The 19,181-nt window shown below is 27.1% G+C and overlaps 1 protein-coding gene across 5 annotated transcripts in view; it reads right to left on the reverse strand.

Annotated features, from left to right (window-relative positions):
- Positions 1 to 19,181, reverse strand: part of hts (adducin 1-like protein hts) — a 314,291-nt gene that overhangs the window by 10,650 nt on the left and 284,460 nt on the right. For 2 of the 5 annotated variants that reach the window (XM_075367264.1, XM_075367262.1), the window contains one exon: positions 13,769 to 13,840. The exons of the other annotated variants lie outside the window; for them this stretch is intronic. In XM_075367264.1, coding sequence (XP_075223379.1) covers positions 13,769 to 13,840 — 72 coding nt within the window. The remainder of the gene's footprint in view (positions 1 to 13,768; positions 13,841 to 19,181) is intronic. 5 annotated transcript variants of the gene reach the window in all.

The following is a 19,181-nucleotide window of genomic DNA, read 5'->3' on the forward strand; positions in this document are numbered from 1 at the left end:
TTGAAAATCGTTTTTATGAAATCGCCAATAAAGCTTAAGCAAATTTTATAGGAATAGTAAATGGATTTTTAAGTACTATTGTAGAATAAATTTCAGGAATGCAAATACAATAAGAACATTATTAAATTATTCTTTTAGTTAAGATTTTACAAGTCCATTATGAGAATTCATTTTATAATATGATAACAGTAGAAAACAAAAATTTGAGATAAAATTGTTTCTTTTTGTATTTTTTATTTTCATTTTTTCATAAACACAGTCTATAGAATATTAAACATGAAAAAAAGTAGGAATTACAACAGTCTACTTTAGTGTTGTGAAGGATGCTCTAATTAGGATAATACTGGTAACTGTCAACATTCTGGCCAAAGAATACCACGTTGGGCTTTTGCTTCTATCTCAATACATTTAATATTACTCTCTATACAGCAGTTCACATTTGTACATAGGCTGGTCTCAGTGTAAAACATGTTTAGAATCATTAAAGTTTTACTTGAAAATCTATTTTGTTTAATTAATTAATTTCCTCAGAGAGCTTGATTATAATTCATAATCACAAAAATGGTAAAAAGGTATTATATTTACATGATGACCTGCTAAAGCTCTTTCTGACTTCATAACCTTTTTAACTGAAATGAAATAAATATCCTAACTATAAATACATCTCTATGACAAGTATATGTGCAGTCACAATTGGGCATTACAATTAAAAATATTACTCAGAACAGTTCTTAAATACAAATGAATATATATATATATATATATATATAATAAACAGTGAGAATATAAATACATTCCATTTTTTTGTAATCTGTATTCTGATAGTTCAAACCTCTTGGTAATCTAAAATTATTTTTAGGAAAAAACTACACTTATCAAAGTAAAAGATATATTTCACGTATACTCATTCAGAATTCATAACAAACTTATTGACAACAGGCCGATTCTTAAAGTGGAACTATTATACACTAAATGAGAAAATAGAAATGAATAAAGCAAATTAATGAAATCAGTCAAAACAGAGAACTAAATTTCAATGAAATAATGGTCTGGGAAAAAACTTGAGTCACATACAGATAGTAAAATCATGAGCAAAGTGCTAATAAATGACAACCTCTAATAGAAAACACTGAACGGGAAATAAGAAAAAAAAAATCAGCTTTGAATAGGATCTAATTTCAGGCTTAAACATAATCATATCAAATATAACTTTATCGAGTATTGCTACTGTAAATAGAATACATATGTAGAAAAACATATGAAATAAAACAAAATTAACAAGTTCTTTTTTAAAACATACACAGTAGTTTTAAGCAACACAAATAAATGCATATTAAGAGACAAAAATTCTACAATTTAATTTATAATTATAATTCAGCTGAAAACAATTTTTTGAAGTCTACTATAACATTTTAATATCACAATATCCTTTTTTTAAATGTTGTTTTACTATACTGAGACACTAGGTAATTAATTATATTTACCTATTTTAAATTGTATTTTTTTTTATAATAAAAAAAATTTAAACAACCCAAGTACAGAATTACTATTTAATTTATAATAGTAATTACCTATTTTGTAATATTTTAGATATACATTCAATGAAATTATTTTAATAAATTTCAATTTGATTAGGTGAATGAGTGTACTATATAACAATAGAATTTCCTTTTATTTACTATAGGTATAAAAATTAAGCATTAAATATCAGAGCAGTTAAACGTACATGGGGTACGTAAGTATATCGATAGATATAAATGAACTGCTATTAACTGATCCACAATGTTCAAACATATTTTATTTCATATTACTAAATTGGACTGTATAATAACAGGAAAAATAAGAATCATATCAATAATAAGTTTTGAAAATGCCCACATTAATCGCATCCCACAAATTACATACAAGTTAATGCTTTTTCTTAATGCAGCAGAAGCAAGCTGTGATGGGTACTAAAATAAAAAAAAGCAGTGACTAAAATAAAATAACAAAATAAAGTAATGCCGTTAACATGTATTTTTAATTAATTAAAAAAAAACAAATTAACAAAACATAATTAATGTGCTGAACAAAAATTACAACTTGTAATAAAACGGAAAATAATTCAGAATGATAATCAAATGATTTAAGGCAAACATTACTAAAATACATATGCACTGAAGGACCTTAAAAAAAAAATCAATAATTTCTGCTACTAGTCTCAATTATAAAAGTAGAACAATTTAATTAATAAATTACGAAACAGAGAAAATTTCTATAAATTAAAAAAAATCTTTCTTCCTTATAAAAATAGAAACTTTAAGCAGGAAACTTGTTGATTACTACTAAACTGCATACATTCTACATCATTACATTCAACTTTAACTTTGCTAACTAAATTATTGATTTCAAACTAATGAAATTATATAAATAACAGAAATAAATTTAACAAAATAATAGAATTTTAAAAGCTAAACACTCACAAGCTACTACTCACTTAACTCCAAATTTGATTAATAAATCTACTTTGAGCTTTCTTTATAAATCACTATAAATAATAATACTGTTTTAATAATTCAATACACTCTTAATTTAACTCTTAATTTGAAACTGATGTTTCAATAATAACAATGATGCATAGTAACCTGTTAAAGAAAAGCTGTAAAACCTAAAAAAAATATTCTTTGGAATAAGAATTTATATGAACGATTAAGAAAGAAAATTTCATTACAGTGACTGCATTTTGTTTTAAAAATATCATTTACACAGCCTGTAAAGAGCAATCACATGAGATAACTTACAAGCGATATGATTAATCAAATGACTGATAATAAAATAAGATATGTAAGCAGCAAAGAAATACAACTGCACACCAAAAGGTGATGAGTATGATGCCATGTGCCTGAACATGTGAAAAGCTGGAATCACATCTTTATTAAACTTTATTATGGATTTGACCTAAATCTTTAAAGGAGAAACTTAATACTTTAAAAAACATTGTGACACTGAAACAAATTACATAACTTCATGTAAAATAGATATTGTACGACTGCATAACCTAGGTGGGTAGAGGACCAGCAATAGTAGACTATTCCCACAACAGGGCTTACCGAAAACACTGAATACACCACAAGCGCATCAGTCAATTCTTTCAAACATAAAGGAGACTGAAATATTCAGTTGAGTAAAAGTAGCTTGCCAAGTGACAACTGAAATTCAGACATAGCACAATGAAAGAACTTTTTGTTTGATAAAAAATAAATGCTCAGTGCTAGCACTAAGTATTTCTCAAACAGTTTCTTTACTCATTGATCTAGAGGCTGTTAAAAAGTCATTCGCTCATTAAAAAAAAAAAAAAAAAAAATAGAAAAACTAACCATATATTCACCGCTTTATAACAGGTGACAATGAGTTTGATTCTATTATGAACCTGGCTCATCATCAACAAACTCATTTTAAATCAACTGAAAAAAAGATTATTGTACTTTAAATAAGAATGAATTAAAAAAGACTTTGAGCAATGGTAAAAACAAGAATGAAAGTAATAAAAGATTTAAAATTTTGAAGGGTTCAGTGAATCAGCAGTCTTTTTATTTCCTACTTGGTTAGAGGATACTGGTAAAGAATTAGAAAAAATTAAAAATCTAAAGATATACCTTTGAAATTACATTTCATTCATTATAAACCACTTTTGGTAAGAATCAAATCTTAAAATTCTTATAAATGAATTCTCTAATCCAAATCATTCTCATAAATCAAGAGTGTATGAAATTTCAATGTTTTAGCAAAATAATTAACAGTACTTAAATAATTTCAATAAATGGTAATAATACAATAATGATAATTACACAGAAGAGCTACATTAACTCATAAAAGACTAAAAGAAAACACAAATTTAATGCTAAGATTTCTACAATGCAGTAAGTCATCAATAACTAAAAATAAAAATCAGTCTGTTAATTATAATAAAAATCTTCTAATACTACATAGTAATGAAAAAGAAAAAGATATGTTAATTGTTAACATTTAAAAACGGGAAAAAATATACAAAATATTTCAATTATTATACTATAAGTAGAAACATATATATTTTTGGTAACATAAATTAGAGATCAAAATAGTAATTTAAATATTATGAATTTAAATCTTTTTACAAACAAAAAAAAATACATAATATAAAAAAATATTTTTAATATAGATATTGAGTTTACCACCTTTATTTATTATCATTAATATTAATACAAATCCAACAGAATATTAATTTTCAATTCAACTATCGATAATAAAAAGGAAAATTAATAGAAAAATAAAACCTTGAACTTAGTTTTGTAGAAAAAAAAAAATGTTTACAATTGAATGCAAAATGAAAACTAATTTACAATTAATTATGATTAATCCTAGAAAAGTACTAACAAAACTTCTTATGGAAGTAATATTGTAAGTATAAAACAAAAAATACAGGAATCTCATGCGGGAACTATATTAAGCAGTCAAATTATCTAAAATGAGTATTGTTTTGAAATGATTAATCCCTTAGATTGTTCCTGTGAGGATAAATCATGGATGCAACCTAAAACTGGACACTATGGTACTATGGTAATCACCAGATTGCTTAATGAGATGCCAGTGACAACTTTTACCTATTCTAGTGTGTTTAAAAAAAAGTATGGTCAGTTTATAAAAAATAACTTTTTAAGATAGTAAAAAGTGTATACATATCTAAAATATTTTAAATGAAATGAAACAACACATTAGATAAAGTTGTAAAGATAATGTAACTTGAAAATTCATTCAAATTATTAGTGCACAAGCATTATAAGAATATAATACCTGAATCAGAGATAAAGCAAGATCTTATACTGCCGGCGTATATAGGCAAAGCAAAATTAACACGCATAGCATAAATCGGGATTTCTTAAAAATTAAAATAAAAGAATAGCCTCAATCCATCCTTTTAATTGTTTAGCTCTTTCTGTATATAACAGAAGCTTCAATACCTAAAATGGTCTAACAACTAGCATATTTCTGCCGAGTACTTTCTATTTATGATTCATATTTAACAAACTAAACACTCCACTTCCTGAAACTGTCTGTATCACACTGCTGTGAATGTGCTTGTGCATTACGGTTTGAAAAGCACAAATTCTTCACATCTAATTCAAAAAATGAAATCAGGAAATTCTGTAATTGCATATACTTAATTCAACCTCTTTTTTGAAATCAATTGTTGCTTATCAGACATAACTTTTTGTAAATGAGTTTGTTTTTTTTTTTAATATAACTGATCTGACCACATTACATTGCTTTCATAAATATGAATGAACATTATACATTAGAAAAAACTTTGACGAGGTCAGTTTAAAAAACAATTATAAGATTCAGAAATTGTACTTTTCTCTTGGAAAGATTCTGGATGTTTAGTTTTTACGGTTTGAAAATACATTTTACAATATCATATATACAAACAAATAAAAATTTGAACCGCAATCTACTAAAACTAATTCTTTATCAATTTATTCATTTCATAGATGAATGCACACAATTAATAAATACATGAATTATACTATATTTACAATAACAGTAGACTACCAAAATATTACAAAGGATGTTCTAATTATCTAGAGAATTATGGTATATGGCAGTGCAATGCCAAATCCAAGGGTGTTGGATATTGGAGCTTTTAATGTACTGAATATGCATAGAATCCATAATTATAAGGAAAAATAAGAGCTGAAATTCAAATCACCAAACCTATAAGATGAATTCATCCAAAAAATTATTATATTAAGCGATGAGATTCCTGTATATATTGAATCTTAAAATTATAAAAAAACATAATAGTCTAGGCAGTATTAGTTTTGGGTTGGACTTTTCCTATATAATTGCTAATTTTTGCCATAATGTCTCCAGAATATCATCAGAAATGATTATTTTGTTATGTGCCAGTTGAAAAAGGTGGGTTAAATTTTAATTAAAAATGTAAAAAAAAAAAATCTTAAAAATATCCATTTTTCTTCAGATTTCCCAAGATAAGTGCTCATTTTACACAAAAGATCAAGAGAAAAAAGGTTTTATTATTAGATTTTACACACAATATCATCAATTGCAAATAAAAAAATATGTTATTGATGCAAAAATAGCAATGACTGTCATATTTTTGACCATTATTGCTATTTTTGCATTAATAATAATGTATTTTTTGATTTGTAACTGATGATATTATGTTTAAAATTTAATAATAAAACTTTCTTCTATCTTTTCTCTAAAATGTACACTTATCGAGTTATTTACAGAAACAGGAGAAAAAAATGGATAATTTTGCAATTTTTTTAATTTAGTTTTATCAAAATTTAAGGACATCTTTTTCAACTGGTGTATAACAAAATTATCATTTCTGATGATATTCCAGAGGCATTAAAGCAAAAATTAGCAATCATATAGAAAAAGTCCAAATATACCCATTTTAAAACAGATACCGCCTGGACTATAACTGAATCCAAGAACAAATATTTTTTTATTTTATGACTTGTTATAATCTATAAGCAAATAATAAAAAAAAATTACTGAATTAAAAAGTTAATTTAATGACAGTAAGCAATATGTGTTAAATCATTAAGTACATAAAAAATATTACATAAAAAAAAAATATATATATATATAATTCAGTCTCTAATAAAAAATATATAATACTACTCTTCTATCATTAGTAGAGTATTATCCTATTTGTTTCCATCATCAGATGGATCAATTATTTCATAATCTGATTCGAGTATAGTTGGTAGACGGCATTCTGCATCAATACATAAACTAGAGTAACTGTTTTCATCAAGAAAGTCATGAACAGAATTAGTCTGATTAGATAAATTAGTAGGTAAAAGCTCATTACCAGAACTCAAAACATCATCAACAGATAATGCACTGACATAAGAATTGTCTCCAGTCGTTTCACTACACAAAGTTTCAAAATATTTAAATTCTTCGAGAGAATCGCACATATCTTCTGTGCTTTTATCAATGTTGTTGCAAACATCAATGTTATCAAAATTCCGCACAACTTTATCTGGCATTTCTGTTACATTTGCACAATTAAATCCTTCCATATTTGAATCAGAAATAGAATTCAAAATTTTATTGCCAGTTTCTGATGATGATGGTGATGTAAAAATCTCATCGGCAGAACAATCAATTGGAGGAGTTTTAAATTTAAAGTTTGAAAATAATGCAGTTCCATTATGGTATACAGTTAATTCATTGTCACCTTCATAACCAGATTCATGAGCATATATTACAGAATTACTGTCAAAAGTGTCACAATTTTCTAGACCCAAATCGTTTTTTGCATCATTATTCACAGATTCCAGATGTACTGTGGTATCCAAAACAGATTCAGTCAAGCACAATTCAGGTAACACATTTTTATCATGAACTGGCGTTGAGGACCAAATACTATGTTGACTCGTACCTGAAGACACAACACTGGCATTGTTTATTTCCAAAAAGTTCTCAGTATTTTTATTTATGATATAATTTGTGTTATATTCTTCAAAATCACCATCAACAAATTCCATATTAACTATCTGTTCAATCTGATTTTGTGATTCACATTCTTCAACAGAATTATTAATATTTTCTTTACATTCTTCTACTTTAATTACACCATCATCTACTTCTACATCATCCGTTTCGCTAACTTGACAACCAGATAATTCACTAAATCTCTTTCTACATTCATTATACATTTTATCATTATTGCTATCAATCTGAATATTTAAATCAATATCTCTTAAAGGTATTTCTGTTTCCTTCAATGGAAAATCCATATTAAAGTTATCCAATTCATTCGATTGTTGTTCTCTTCCTTTAGCTTCACTCAAATTTTCCTTTCTTTCGTTTGCTTCCCAATTTAACCAGATATTTTCATTTTTATCTGAAACTACTAGATTTTCTATATTGTCATCATGGCAATTTTCTTCAAAAATATCCTCACATAAAAATGAACCCTCTTCGCTTTCACAATACTCTTTGAAAACTGTAGAACATTCAGAGGCTACATCTATATATTTCTCTGAACAATCATCTGAAAATTGTTCCTCCTCACTTTGAAATAATTCTATCAACCTTAAACCTTCTAAAAATCGAAGATGAATAGCATCTTCATTAACTTCCAAATCTTTTGATTTTTTATTAACAACTTCTATCAGATTATGTTCACTACTAGATGTACTCTGATCAATATATCGTGTAACATCAGTAGTAAAAGCTAAATTTAAAGACATATCACTTCCTCTATTTTTATGCCTTATGTCATTTTTATTTTCAACTGTATTTTTAGAAAATAAATCACTGAATAGATGCACATTTTCCTCAAACTCCATAACGCTTACATCAACAGAACTTAATTTTAAATATCTATCACTACATTCAGAAACAAATGAATTATTAAATATTTGTTCATTCGGTTCACTCAAAGCTTTTTGTAATCCAGTAGAACAACTGATTTCCTTAGTGTCAGTAAACTCGGAATTATTCAATGTACATTCTACATTTTCAACCGAGGACTTAAAAGAATCATAAGCATTTTTTCTTTTCTGATAATCTGAACAGTCATTATATGAATAATAAGAGTAATCAGGATCAGCAACATTACTCTTTTCATTAGCTGTATTCAAATGTTTAACAGTTTTAGTATTGCCAGAATTTAAGCTTGAATCGTCAAAATCAGTTTTTAGTAATTTTTCACAACGACTCAATAAAGTCTCATTTTGCTCATCCAAAACTTTTGGTAATGTAGTAAGCATGCTTCCACCACCTTGATAAACTGAACCAATATAGTCTATTGTAGAATTCAACTCTGATGAATTAGTATGATCTAATGCATCAGAGCCAGCACTTTGTAACACATTTTCAAGAGAAGAGCTATCACAACTTAATTTATCACAGAAATCAGAACCATCTGATGAGAAATCATTATTAATATTTCCATTAAACATTACACTAGAAGTTGGTAAAGAATGAATAGAATAAATTGAGAAGCCGGATGAGCTTCTACTTCTCATATGCTCACTAATGCATGATGATACATCATTCTCAGATGCTGAAAGAAAATTATTTTCTGAAAAATCTATCCTGTCAGATTTCATATTGTTATTCTCATCGATTTCTGATTCATGAATAAATCCTTCACCAACAGAAGGAACTATTGATAAACTGGGCAATGAATGATTCTGTTCTTTTTGTTGAAACATTAAGTTTATTTTTGAATTACATTTGTGAGAATGATCTGGATTATTGACAAACCATTGTAAAAGCTCATCCATTAGATCTTTGTGAATGTCTTTTTTTTTACAATAATTAAGTATATTAATTTCTACACTTGATTTTTGCAAACGTTCCGGATTATTTTTAAACCATTCAGAAAGTTCATTCATAAGTTTACTATGAAGCTTTTTATTATCACAATTACCTTGATATTTGGACATAATACAGTTAGTATCAATATTTTTACAAATTTTATTATAATAATTACTGTTATAATCATCACAAATAAAAAATACAACAGGCGGAGGAAATAGCTGTGCTCCATTTAAACTTCTAACTTTCACCTGGTGGATAATAGGACCAACACCAATGCAATTTCCAAATTCAGGATTATCTAAAGCCAAAAAACAACAAAACAAGTGCAACTTAAAAGACAGACATGCCATCAAGCAAATGCAAACACAAATCCATGAAAAAAAGTAGATGAAATTAATAAACAATAAATAAATAAAAAATATATAATACATAAATACAACATAAAAAAAAAAAAAAAAAAAAAAAAAAAAACTATTAATGAATTATAAAAATGTAACTATTTTTGTAAATTATGTTCAATTGATTAATTTATGCTATAAGTTTATTATTAATATTAATCATAACAATTATTTAATTATTTATATGCACATATAATCAAATTAATACCATATGGAAAACAGAATAAAATACTTTATTTCAAAATAACAATAAAAAATTTACACAAAACTTATGGAGGAAGAAACTAATGATTCAGATTTCAAATTATTGTAAAATAAGATTGATCTTGTGAGTGAAATGGCTTTGTACAGAACTGTGACTTCTGCACAAGGATGATGAAGATTGGAATTTACTATATATATATATATATATATACATATATATATATATATACATACACGCACACACACCAACTTAATTTAATACTGTTATTAATGTAATAGTTTTTCAATAAGGAAAAGTTTACTAACTGAAGAAGCAAACGTTTTACATGTTCATAGAAACTTTTCACACAAATATCAATGTGCTGCAATGTTTGTTGAAATCTTTTAACTCAAACTGAATGGGTATAACGGAAGTTGGTATACCTTTACAATGTACTAAAGTGCAACTTTCAGAATCAGTCAGCTGAAAAATATTCTAATAGCATTTTCTGATACCAAAGTTATAAATCAAAATGAATTAGTGCTGGAAAAATTTATTTAGAGGCAATGATGTGACTGATAAAATTAAGAAGCTGAGGAGTTACCACAGGTTTTCCTCAAGAATTTGATTTGTGATATAAGTAATGTAAATAATGTACATAAGTTGATGGTGACTAAATTAAAGTACAGTAGGTGCCGTTTATTAGAATCATTTTTCTAAAATCCAAAACAAAATACAGAGAATTTGTACAAACTTCTTCTTGTAATAGAATCAAGAATCTGTTTAATAAATCAACATTTTAATATTTTATGTTTATTTGTTATGATACAAAATTAATTATTTATTTATATTTATTGCACTACATTATGTTTTTTATGCTTTCATTTTACTGTAGTAACTATATTTAATGTTTAAGTTGATAACTCCAAGGAAATGCGTCATATCGTACCATGGTCTTTCCACTAGCTGACTGAAGACAAACAACACAGCACCAGATTTCCATTGGTAAAAGATGGCAGACTAAATATGTGTATGTACACTTCAAGCAGTTTGTCTTTCAGCATTTTATTTTTCTACACTGTGTATACTGTACATATGATTTGATTCATATGTTTGTTAGTTTTTAGTTTTTATGTCTTTTAGTTTTCTTTTTGCTGTGCTTCAACTGTTAATGTTTAGTGTTATGTTACTATTGTTTCACTGTGATCATTTGTGAATTTGTGTGTTGTCTATTTTTTATATACTGTACTGAAATTTTTGTGAATTTCAAAGCCATGTCACATAAACTTAAGAATTTAAATTTATGTGAAAAATTAGAAGTTTTAAAAAATATGATAAATACTACAGTTAGGAGAATGTAGTTCCTACATGTAGTAGGCAAGAATCTGTAACTACACTGGAACTTTATCAGATCATTAAAAGCCACAAAGAATTGGAGGCTGCAGTTGTGCTATATAAGAACGTGAACATAAAGAGGAAACGTGATTGTAAGAATGAAAATATTGAAAACGTTTATTAAAGCAGTTAACTGAGGCAAGAACATTAAATGTGCCCATCAGTTGTGGAATCTTAATGGTATTGCAAAATAATTTGGTGATCATGATTTCAACCAACAGATGATTGGCTCTCTTGTTGGAAAGAGAGAAACAATATTGTTTACAAGAAATCATTCTGTGAAAAATTGGATGCTGATTAACCAGCTGCAGAAGACTGAAGAACTGCATTCCCAAAATTTAAAAAAACTTTAAACCTGATATCTTCAATTGCAATGAACTACATTTTTATTTCAGAGCACTTCCTGATTTTCATTATGCTTTAAAAAACTGACAATTCAGATAGTAAAAACAGAAAGACCACGTAACAGTTCTTCTCACTCGCAAATGAGTAGAAGTGATAAAAAAGAACTCCTAGTTGTAGGAAAATCAAAAAATCTTAGATGTTTCCATACCTAGAATTCAAATAAAAATTTGATCAGTTAGAAAAGAAAAATAGCTTTAATTTTAAACAATTAGCTCATACATCAGAAAGTTAAAATTTAAAAAGCAAAGAATTATTTTATATCGTACCGTTATTTATATGTTATGCAAAGCCTGGAAGAAATTAAAAATTGAAACCATTCAAAACTGCTTCAGTGGATTTATTGAATCCGTGACATTGTGCTAATAATAAGTTCAACCAAAAATGTGGATAATAAAATTAATCAGTGGATCTCTATTGATGAGGATATTCCTGTTTGTGCTCTTGTTACTGATGATGAAACTGTGTCAGAAGTTAGGAATGAATGGCTGGAAGAGAACAAGATTGAAGAAACAGAGGAAGTTTGACTGCAAGCACCATTGTTAAAAGAAATAGCCAATGTGCTATCAGTTCTACAGGAAAATTTGAAATTACGTGGAAGACCAAACAGTTCTATGATTTTTATAAAGTGGAAAATTATGCCTTCGAAAAAAGATAAGCATTTACATGGAATTACAGAACTGAAATTTGTGTAGTCTACAGATTTCTTTCTTCTAAATTAATCGTATAAAACTTTTTATAAATTTACATTTTTCAGTATTCCCCATGTTTTAGTATTTGTACTGTATCTTTTTTGACATTTTTTTTATTATACAATGCTGTATTTAATAGAATCGACTAAAACAAAAACACATGATAGTAATGATAATTTTTCTTTTATTTTTTTAATATTAGATTACCTTGTTTTAATGCATTGTGTTATCTAAATTAATATTGTACCTAATACATATAATCATTAAACTGGGTACTTTATGTTTTACGATCTTTTTACATAAAATTAGATTATGTAAAAAAAATCAATTCATACTTATCAATTTCATATTATTCTCCTATACATTAAAGTGTACAGGATATCTTCTGTGCTTAATTGAATCAAGACGCTTTATCAATTCACTTTTGTTATATACAAAAACGATTCTAATAAGCAGCATCTACTGTAATAAATTTTTGATTTGTGCTTTTTTTAATAGCCTCAGTAAGAGATCTTAATTAAACATGGGAAAAATTTCCAAATGTATGTGATGAAAAAATTAAAGAAGGTATTTTTATAGGTCTACAAGAAATGAAGGAAGGTGAAATGTACAACTCTATGTCGATTAACATAGTACTCAATGCTAAGCCAACATTTAGAGGTATATGTAAACATTCTCTAGACATCAATAACACAGAAAATGAAGGTATTATGGAAAACTTGTAGTTCACACAGAGGAATGGGATGTCATAGGTCCCTGAAAAAATAATTCCTGTATTCTTAATTGAATTTCTTTCCTCCAAATTTTAGAAAAGTAAGCAATTAATAAAATGAAAGTTTCCATCATGAAATATGAGTGACAGAACCACTTAGAAAGGTAAACTAAGGGCTAATATTTTGGCAATTAATTAACACAGTTAGTAAACTACCTGAGACTCTTACAAAAGGTGAGGGTCTCCTTTTGTATGTAATTGTAGAGAAAAAATGTACGTAATGAAATATAGGATGTACAATTAAATTCTGTTTAACACAATAATTAGTAATGTTTATTTAAACAAAGCATTTTAATTCAGGCAAATTCATTCTATCGAGTAAAAAGCCACACTAAACAAAAATACAACTTCAAAAATAATATTTACATACACCAAGAAATCTGAAATTAATTTACTTCATTCATGCCATTTAAAAAAAAAAAAAATACTTACAAATTAAGATCAACACCATAATATATATATCCATTTAAATCCACCATATTATTCACAAAATGGAAAAAAGCTTAAAAAGAAGTTTAATTATGAATTACCATAACCGGCATCAAATTAAAAAAAAAAATTAAACTTATAGTGTACTTAAAAGCACCCTTACCTTTAGAATTGTGATGTTTTCTATTTTTGAGAGACTGAGTGCGAGTGAATGGAATGTCAGGCTCAGTAGTAACTGTCAAATCATCATGCATAAAGATAAAAACAACACACATAATCAATCAAAAACATGCATATGAATTTTTATTTTTCATTAACAAACTTTAATCTTTGAAAAAAAAATTGCAGTAATTTTAAATTCACCTATTAAAATCAAAATTAAGATTTTTTATACTATATAAGAAAATCTAATAATACAAGATTTAGTATCTATTATGTACTAAAATTATAATATCCAACTTTACAAAATAAACCACCTTAATACCACATCACCACTTCACTTCATGGCTCTAAAACACTGGAATTTCTTAAGAGTAGCATCCTGGAAACCGAAGCATTTAAAATAAAGAAAAAATGCTACACCAAATAAACCAGTTGTTTTATAGATCACCAAAGTTAACCTGCATTGGGTATAGTTTCACAGCATGCTTTTGGCACTTATTAACTGCAATGAAAGTTTAAGTGTAGCAGTCAATACCAAATATGATTGAATCATTTTTGTAAAATGTAACAAAATAAATATTAGGGTGCACGTCTTATGGACGGATTTCCCATTAAACCACCAGACATTGGAACTAGTACACAAAATTAATATATATAAATACCCTAACAGCAACAAATAAAATGCTTATTTGTTTAATAATTTAAATATCGGGTAGGCATGAACAACACTGAATCTCAGAAAATCTACAACTTAAGTCAAATTTGACAGGCATGGTTTTAGCTTTAGGTAACTGACATGCATGTATCAATATAGGAGTAATACAGTTGTACTTTACTATGTCGTGTTTTGTTTAGTTTACTAATGTATTTTTAAAACAATTTCTGTAGAACATTTAGGTTTATTACAATGTCATAAGGAGCGAAACTAAGTATTTATAAAGGTAAAGAAATCAATAATGTGCTTTCAGGTTAGTAAGTATAGCATTGTAAAATCAAGTATCAGATCCAGAAAAAGAAAAGTTTATAATGTTAAATAAAAGGGTGTTTCATAATGGAATATGGAATTCCCAAAATAACATTACATTCAAGATAGCAAGTGGCAAGAATTTACTACATCCAGAACGATTGCGCAATTAAAAGATGTAGAGATTACAAAACATCTACAAATATGAGACAGACTACAAGCACACTGAAGAAGGCAGAGTTATTTCATGATGGTCATGGGCTTCAGTAAGGAATCACACCACACCATCTGCAAATGGCAGTTAAATACTTATAAGGAGAAATTAATTCCATTTTAGAGGCCATCATCAGTAATAAAAAATTTAGTAGTATGATTGTTACTTAGTTAAATGTAGATCCACACTAATATTTTTCTGTATTCAGTGTATATAAAGTAGATTTTGCAAGAACTTTTTTTTTCTTTTTATATAACAATAAAAAGTTGTTGAGTATTTATAATCGACATAAAATATCAGTTTTAAAAAGGGTTACAACAATCTTTTCCAAACGTCTGTAAAGTTTGTTTTACTACCAAAAACAAAGCACAAATCTTAAGTGGGAGCACATATGTGTGGGGAAGTATGGAACACATCTCCCAACAAGTATTGTATTCACAATTAGATAAATTTTGCTAGCGAACAATCCTAATAAAGGCAGTTACTTTTATACGGATTTGACTACTAGATTTTCGACCAGTGTTCTTTGGTGGTTGGGTTTCAATTAACCACACATCTCAGAAACGGTCGACCTGAGAATGTACACGACCACACTTCATTTACATTAATATATATCATCCTCATTCATCCTCTGAAGAAATACCTTACGATGGTTCCGAAGGATAAACAAAAAAATAAAGAAAACACCAACTTATTCTATACCTCTAGAATGTACACAATAGGGAATAGTGTATTTTCATATCAAAACAGTATGTGTATACCTAAAGTTAAACCATCATTTTAACAACTTTCTTAAAATTCCCTGTATAACAAATGTATAGTGTCATAAAAAAAAAGCTGGCCTAAAGACATTACTAATAATACACAAAAACCTTTGGAATCACTTCAAAGAAAACTGATCAACTTACTTAGAAGGATGTATACATTTATGAAATAATAAACATGCTTTGCTGGATATCTGTAGGCCTGATATTCTCACTTACAAGCATATATATTATTAAGTATTAAATAGAAAATTTTTTTATCTTAGAATTTTTTAATTTTTGGTCATTTAGATATTAATCTAACAGAAGTATCACATTTCATTAAAGATGAGAAAAAATAAAGAAGTTTTCTTCAATTAACTTCAACAACGTCTACTTCATTAAGATTTACCATTAACTATATTTAAATTAACAATTTATCAGTAACGATTTAAATTTATACTTATTGGAAACTAAACTATAGATTGCATCAGTCTAAATACGAAGGCTGCTCAGAAAGTAGTACGTACCCATTGTACTACAAAAGAAACAACAGACAAAGATAAATTTAATATAAAATTCTAGATCTAGGGATTTTAGAACAACAAAACTTTTTATTTAATGTATAAACTAATCCTGCTTTTCTACAAAGTCACTGTGTATATTTAAACAAGCAATGTACTCTACAATTTGTTCTTGTACTCCTCCATCACATTCCTTCACCGCCAATCAATTTGAGAAAAGAAATCATTTTTCTTCAAGTCTTCATCACTCTCAAAATGCTCCCTCCCAGAAAGTCTTTCAATTTGGTGAAAAGATGATAACCACTAGGGTTCAAGTTGAGGCTAAGCCAGGTCTCATCAAAGATATTCCACTTCAATTTTACAGACAACTAAATGTTTCACTATTACCTATCAGCATTTGCTGTGGCTCTGCAAGACAAAAAGTTAACAAAGGGGGACCTCTGCAAATCCCAGAAGATAACAGCTACAACTTTTTGAGTAGAGACTACATGCTTATATTTTTTATTTATTTAGATAATGATGCCATTCTGCAGACTGATTTTTACTCTGTGGTGTAACATATAAAATCCAGATTTTATCCTATCATAGTGTTTGTGTTAGGATTAATGATTGGCTGTCTTTTGCCTTAATGAATCAAAAATGGCAATATAGCACACAATATTCTTTATCACTAGCATGTAAGAAACCTACCTTGCACAAAATCTTTCTGTACTAGAGATGAATATTGATAATTTCATGGATAACAGTGAAAAGTTTTCTGTTTCTTGCACTAATTTCATCAAGTGTGATATGTCAATCCTGTTTGATGATTTCATCGCATGACATTAAATTATCTGTAATGACTGACAAGTAACCAGTTCATTCATCAGCATGGACATTCTCTCTCTCTCTCTCTCTCTCTCTCTCTCTCTCTCTCTCTCTCTCTCTCTCTCTCCATTAAAATTTTGATATCATAATCAATTTTGATTTTTTAAATCGTCATTTTATGACAATTTATGTCTTATATCTATAAACTTGCTTGATTTGGTAGTGGCTATCGCAGAGTTGCATATTTCTTGCATCAAGAAATTGTACCAGAAGTACAGGTACTGTATACAAGAAGTACAAGTACTTTTCTTCCACGGTGGCATTCTCTGTATTTATTCCTTTTAAACATGCACAGAAACAATACAGGTATAGACAATGCAATATGAACTTGATCAGGCTAGACATATAAATGAAAATGGCTGAATAGAAATGTATGAGCTACCTGCATAGTAAAGACATGCAAAAAATGGTATTACTTTCTGTTCAACCCCGGTAAAATCGTATCAGCACTATATTTTTCACATAATAAAAAACCACAACCAAGAGATTTATAAGATAGTTTTATAAATATAATTAGTAACAGTTTTTTCATTATGTTAAAGTATTTATTAATTTTTATTTTGTTTAATCGGTCGAGCGAATTGTAAAATTATGTAAAAAGAAAAATTAACTTATAAGCGAAATAATATCATCAAACTGTAATCATAAACAAACTTTAGTATTGATTATGTGTGAAGTTTAGTATAAAACATGCAGTTTAAATAATAACTAAAAAGCAAAAGCAATAAAAAATGCTGAAATTATGCTCAAAGTAGTTTACAAATTATTAATATTATATACCTGTAAGAAAAAACAGCAATTACCTGCATAAAGCTTCATGCAAAACATTACATATTATTTATTTTTGGTAAATTTCACTAAATAATGAAAAATAATTTTTTTTAGTAATTTAACTTTAAAAAGATTACCTTATTCATAAGGTGACTTGAAATATTTATTAAAATCATAAAATGTTGAGTATTCACTATACTTTTCAATGTAATCATGAAATCTATTAAAATATTATAATACATTAAAAACGAATAAGTTGTTTTTCTAATAAACTCTGGTTTTTTTTTATTTAAAAAGTAACAATTAAAGAAAATAAAGTTAAACCATATTTTGTCAATATTAATATTATCAAATATTAATTAGAATAGTAATTAAATATCTACAATGTGCATATTGATTTACTTCCTGTAAAATGCTCACAGAGGTTTGTAGAATGCTGAAAAAAAAACCAATGAGGAGAAGTTGAAAAGCTTGAGAAGGCAAATAAAATTTGGAGCAACAATAAAATGGAGAAAAAAAGTCCATGAAAGTACTGAAAAGTGAAAGGGTTTTCCAACACATTCACTAAAAAACTGTTACCAACAATATTATGCAGGACAAGTATGCCACCATGATATGCAAAATCTATAAGGTGCTGACACTGATTATCATAAACTGTGTAACTGCTTAATACAAATTTATCATGCATGAAAACCACAGATGATTTACATTTAAACCAATATGGGAAAATGTTATTACAAAAGTTCAATTATTATTTTTTAAATTTGTTAATGTAAAAAAATTATGATATAAGTAAGAATTTATGGAGAATAACAATTCATATAAAATCTATACAATATTTTACAAGAGATAAATATAACACATGCACAAAATAATTGTTCAATAGAAATTTTTATCGGATTTTTAATAAGAATTATAAGTAACAAAACCATTCTGGATCACCCAAAAAAATAGTGAAATTAAAGTTATAAATAAATAAATAAAAACATTTTTGTTGGAAAATGTTACTCAATAAACAACTTAATATTCTTAATAAATTTGCTTAATAACAAGTTAATACATTCTGACTTCAGTAGCGTACTCATCTCAGCAGAAATTGATTTCCGTTAGGATAAATATGAACAATCTTAACTTTGAGTGACTTTCTTTTCACATTATTTTGACATCCCAATTGTGTTTTCCAAGCAATAAACTTGATTCAGTTTCTTGCTTTATTTTTTATATTTTACTTTGTCCAATATATATACTTTAGGTATACAACAATGTTTAGGGAAATTTTCCTCAATTTTTGATAAAATTTCAGAAAAATAATTTAAATACAGTTTTTTTTT

The sequence above is a fragment of the Lycorma delicatula genome, chromosome 5 (assembly GCF_047948215.1).
Source record: "Lycorma delicatula isolate Av1 chromosome 5, ASM4794821v1, whole genome shotgun sequence".
NCBI lineage: Eukaryota > Metazoa > Arthropoda > Insecta > Hemiptera > Fulgoridae > Lycorma > Lycorma delicatula.